General features: G+C 69.0%; 1 protein-coding gene across 1 annotated transcript; it reads right to left on the bottom strand.

Annotated features, from left to right (window-relative positions):
• Positions 1 to 486: 486 nt before the first annotated feature.
• Positions 487 to 4,373, bottom strand: PTGER1 (prostaglandin E receptor 1). The gene is made up of 3 exons (XM_036460025.2): positions 3,222 to 4,373; positions 1,425 to 2,398; positions 487 to 862 (listed from the first exon to the last, which is right to left on the bottom strand). Exons 2-3 carry the CDS (start codon positions 2,376 to 2,378, stop codon positions 596 to 598), a joined length of 1,221 nt encoding a protein of 406 aa, XP_036315918.1. The 5' UTR covers positions 2,379 to 2,398; positions 3,222 to 4,373; the 3' UTR covers positions 487 to 595.
• Positions 4,374 to 4,665: the final 292 nt, after the last annotated feature.

The raw sequence follows: 4,665 nt of genomic DNA, 5'->3' as shown, positions 1-4,665 counted from the left end.
TCCCGGCTCTTCTGTTCACGGTCATGGGAAAGGAGGGGCGTGGGGAGAGTGGGGAGGGCGGGGTGGGAAGATGCCTTGGGTGATGCTGGGGGCTGATTTGAAGGGAGTCAAGGGAGGATGGGAACTTGGGGCTGTCACTGTGGTAGGGAGCGTGGACAGGCCTTGGAGGGAGGGGTTCAAGGCTGTGTTGGGGCAGGGCTTGGGGGAACAGCCTTGAGGAGCTCAGAGCCCCCGTGAGCGAAAGGCCGCGGGAGTCCGTCCTGGCAGCGGCAGCGGCAGGGGCTAGAAGCCCCTCCACCCTCCCTGTCCCCACTGGGGCCGGGGTGGCAGCACTCTGCGCATGCTCCTGTGGCTCCGGCTCCGCGCCAGGCGGCGTGCGCCCCCGCGCGGCCAGTGCCGGGACTGCACCTCGGAGGAGCGCCCTGGGCCTCTGCCGCCCCCGAGCGGCCACACGCGTGCTGTAGTACCAATGGCGCACACCACCCGGGGCTGGTCCGCAAAATGGCTTTTTTATTCCTCGAAGGCTCCGCGCCGCGGGCCTTGCCCGGCACGGAGTGGTCTGGCTCAGCGGCCGGGCCTCCGCCTCCGGGTGTGCCTAGAAGTGGCTGAGGCCGCTGTGCCGGGAGCTGCGCAGCGAGCTGGCCTCCCAGGTGCTCCTGGTCAGGCCCAGCGCGGGGCCGCCCTTGGCCTGGCCAGGCCGCCCGGGCAGCAGGCGCAGCAGCTGGCGCAGCACGGCCTGGCGCAGCAGGATGTACACCCAGGGGTCCAGGATCTGGTTCCACGAGGCGAGGCGCACGGCCATGAACAGCGGCCTCTGCAGGGAGCCGGAGCCCCAGCCCGCCACGGCCAGCGCCACCAGCACCTGCGGGAGAGGCCGGTGGTCGGAGGAGGGCCCAGCGGTGGGTGGGGCCGGGGCGGGTGGGAGCTTGGCTGGAAGGTCAGGGGGTGTGAGCGTCACGGAGGAAAGGGGGTGTCTTCGTGAAAAGGAGCTGTGGGGAGATCGGAGGAGATGCAGAAGCCTTCACTGAGCGGGGCTCGGACTGGAAAGAAATCCCAGGGGTTGCAAAGGGCAGAGGGCTGAAGGGAAGAAGAAAAACGGGGTGTGTGTTGCGGGGGGGGGGGGAGAAAGAGGGGAGAGGGGAGGGGGGCAGAGAATGGAGTGTCAGGGCCCAGAGGCGTGGGGCTGGGGAGAGAGCTTGTGGGGTTGGGGTGAACTACAAAGACCCCAAGAAGGAGAGAGACCAGGGGCCTTGGAGGAGGGTGGGTGTCGGGGAGAGGGCACAGGGCGGGCTCCCTCGGCCGGTGGGGCTGAAGGGCGGGGCTCCGGCTGGGGAGAGAGGACGGAGATCTCCTCGGTGGAAAGGGTAGCGGGGCCCAGGCGGGAGCGGGAGGAAGCCGGCTGGAGGGGCCGGCGCGCCCCTCACCAGCAGCGGGCTCCAGCAGATGCACGACACCACCATGATGCCCACGAGCTGGCCCACCATCTCCACGTCGTGGGCGCGGGCCCTGCGCGAGGAGCCGCGGCCCAGGACGCCGCGGGTGGCTTTGGAGGAGGCCGAAGAAGCGACGGAGGAGGCGGAGGAGGCGGAGGCCGAGCGCAGGCCGCGCCTGCTCCACCGCCGGCGGCTGTCGGGGCCCGGGGCCGGCGGGGGGCGCGCTCGGCGCCGCCAGCGGGCGCGCAGCAGGGCCAGGCCGCTGAGCGTGTTGCAGGCGAGCGCGGCGAGCAGCGCGGCCAGGCCGAGGCCGGCGAAGAGGCCGGCGAGCAGCGCCTGGCCCCAGCCGCCCGCGGGGCGCAGGCCGATGAAGCACCAGGTGCCCGGGTACTGCGGCTCGTAGCGGCCCACGCGCGCCGCGGGCAGCAGCGCCACGGCCAGCGCCACGGCGGCCAGCGCGGCCAGCGCCAGGCGCGCGCGGGCCACCGACACGTGCGCCGCGTGCAGCAGCGGCCGCGTCACCCCCACGCAGCGCTCCACCGCCATGCCGCAGCCCAGCAGCAGCGGGCACAGCCCGAAGAACACCATGCAGCCGCCCAGGAAGTGGCAGGCGCCGCCGGCCGGCGGCCGCCCCGCGGCGTACAGGCGCAGCACCAGCGCGCCCGGGATCACGTGGCCCGCCAGGTCGGTGGCCAGCAGGCTGGCGACGAACAGCAGGAAGGTGGCGGCCGAGCGGCGGCGCCGCAGGCGGCCCAGGGCCTGCGCCAGCAGCGCCAGCGCCAGCACGTTGGACGCGGCGCCCAGCGTCATGGAGAAGATGGGCAGCGCCGGTGACGCGCCCCCGGGGCCCGGCGGCCCGCTGGATGCGTTGGGGGCCGCGGGTGCGGTGCACGTGGTCGCCGCCTCGCCCGCCAGGCTCAGGTTGAGGGGCCCGGAGGGGTTCATGTCAGGTGCCGGGGGCGGGGCTGGGGAGAAGAGGAGGGCAAGTTGAGGCTGGCCCAGGACACAGCGTCCCCCCCAACTCCTCCCCCCGACCAGCTGATGGTCCCCTTTTTGGGTTATTAGGGCCCAAGTGACCCCATGGCACTTGGTGCCCAGTTCCTGACCCCTCCTCGGCCTCTTACCCTCCCAGCTCTTGCTCCCCTCCCAGCCCCACTCTGCCTCTCTGCCTACTTCCCGTTCCCTGTGGCTCCCTGGCCCCGGCCCCCTGGTCTGATAGTCTCTGGGCCTCACAGACCCTCCTCCCATTCACATCATAGCACATGCCTGGTGCCCTGCCCCATCTGATGCTCACGGACCCGTTTCTGATCCTAGGGCTCCCTATGACCCCACTGCCCCATCTCAGACAGTCATCTCTAATCCAGCCCCATCCTGGATGCCCACAGCTCCACCTCTGCCACTGGGGGCCCATCTCTCCCCATTGCCCTGTCTCTTGTCGCCGTGGCCCCATCTCTGTCCCCCTCACTCCCATCTCTGAGCTCCATTGCTCTCTCCTCTCTCTCAGGCCCCATCCCACCGCAGCCACCTCACCCAGGGTGCCCCAGGGGTCCACTCCCGCCGGCTCCAGAGGCCTCAGGCTGACCTGGGACCAGCCCTCCGTTGGTACCAGTGGTGAGAGCTCAGAGGGCATTACTGCCCCCTGGTCAGAGGAGAAAGGAGAAGGGACAGATGGTTGAGAGCAGCCGGGACAGAGGGCTGAGAACACAGGATGGACAGGTGGGGGGAACCATGGCCCCATCCTTCGGTGCCCCCCAACCCCACCTGAGACCCCTGCGCCCGGCTTCTTACCTGGTGGCGCTGGGAACGCCAGGTCCCCATCGCCTGCCTCTCAGTGCCGGCTGCCCGCTGCGCTCCAGCTCTCGGCAGGCCGCTCCCTCCCTCCCTTCCCACAGGGGCGGCTCCTCGCTCGGCTCCCTGCCTCCTCTGGCTGCCCACTCAGGCCTCCAGGGGCTGCTCCACCCAGCACCAGCCCGCTGAGGGGCCTGGGGGGGGCAGAGACCCCCTCTCTGCACTCCTGGCAATGGGTATGGGCCACTCTGGGCCCCAACTCCCCTTATGGGGCAGGGGCGCCCCCGTGACCCCCTCCCCTTGGCAGGGCAGGATCACCCCCCTTCCCCCAGGCTTGGGCCTCTCGCCTGCCTCATTAATAAAGCGGATAAAATCTAAACACTGGAAAATGTGAGCGTCACCAGGGGCCGGCCGGGGCGGCTGCAGGGGTGCCGCTACGCCGATGGGGGGTGCCGGATTGGGGGGCCAGCCCTCGTGGGGCAGCAGCACTCCTCTGCCCTGCCAGTCTTCCTGGATGCTGGGTGGGTGGTGGTGGGCAGTGCCTTGGGTGGACTGGCTTGGGTCCGGCCCAGCCAGGCCAGGAGATCCGCCCACTATTTACACAGGGGCTTAGAGCCCAGGCCGGGGCGGCAGGGAGTCATGTCCCCGGAGGGGAGGGGGACGAGGCCCAGGGACCAGGATCTCCTAGATCCCGCCCCGGGATGTGGGGAGGGACACCTGGGACACACCGTGGACACACAGCCGCAGCCTCACCTCCTGCCTGAGAAGTAGGGACGGCCTCACACCCAAAGACACACTGTCACATCCCCGACACCCCGAGACCAGCGCCGGCTCAGCCTGTCCCCAGCCAGCCACATTCCTCAGAGCTGGGAGTCAGCCATCCTCACAGCCCAGGACTCACTGAGGCATCTGCACCCCCAGCACCAGACATCCCCATGGTTACTGGCTCTGACACGGGCCGCTTTGCTCAACACCCTGAAATACGGCCCCTGAGATCCTTCACCGATTCAGCCCCCCCATCCCCCATATCTGTATCCCTCAGATACGCCCTAACAGTCCAAAACACGATTCATGGGCACACTCCACACCCAAACACGAGGAGTCGCAACGCCCTGGACTCCCTGAGATCTTGCTGGTCACCCTGCCCTAGAAATAGGTATATCAGACACACAGTTCTGCAGTCACATACCCACCCTCTATGTCCACTGCCATTTATGCCCTCCGAGTCCTCAGTCACAGATCACCAACACGGACTCACAGTCCCACTCTCACAGAGACGCACCCTCAGTAAGGCTCCTGCCGGTGCGGACACCCCTCCAGGTGCCCAGGAATGCACGGAGGAACCCCGACAACTGCTACCCCTGCCCCCCAGCCCAGCGGCACTCCCACCTTGGAGGACAACTGCCCACCGTGTGGAAATGGGGAGTGGACTGGGCTCACATTT

Source organism: Pipistrellus kuhlii, unplaced genomic scaffold (genome assembly GCF_014108245.1).
Source record: "Pipistrellus kuhlii isolate mPipKuh1 unplaced genomic scaffold, mPipKuh1.p scaffold_m20_p_30, whole genome shotgun sequence".
Classification (NCBI taxonomy): Eukaryota; Metazoa; Chordata; class Mammalia; order Chiroptera; family Vespertilionidae; genus Pipistrellus; species Pipistrellus kuhlii.
Note: the sequence above shows the minus strand (reverse complement) of the source record. Positions and strands in the feature narration are given on the sequence as shown.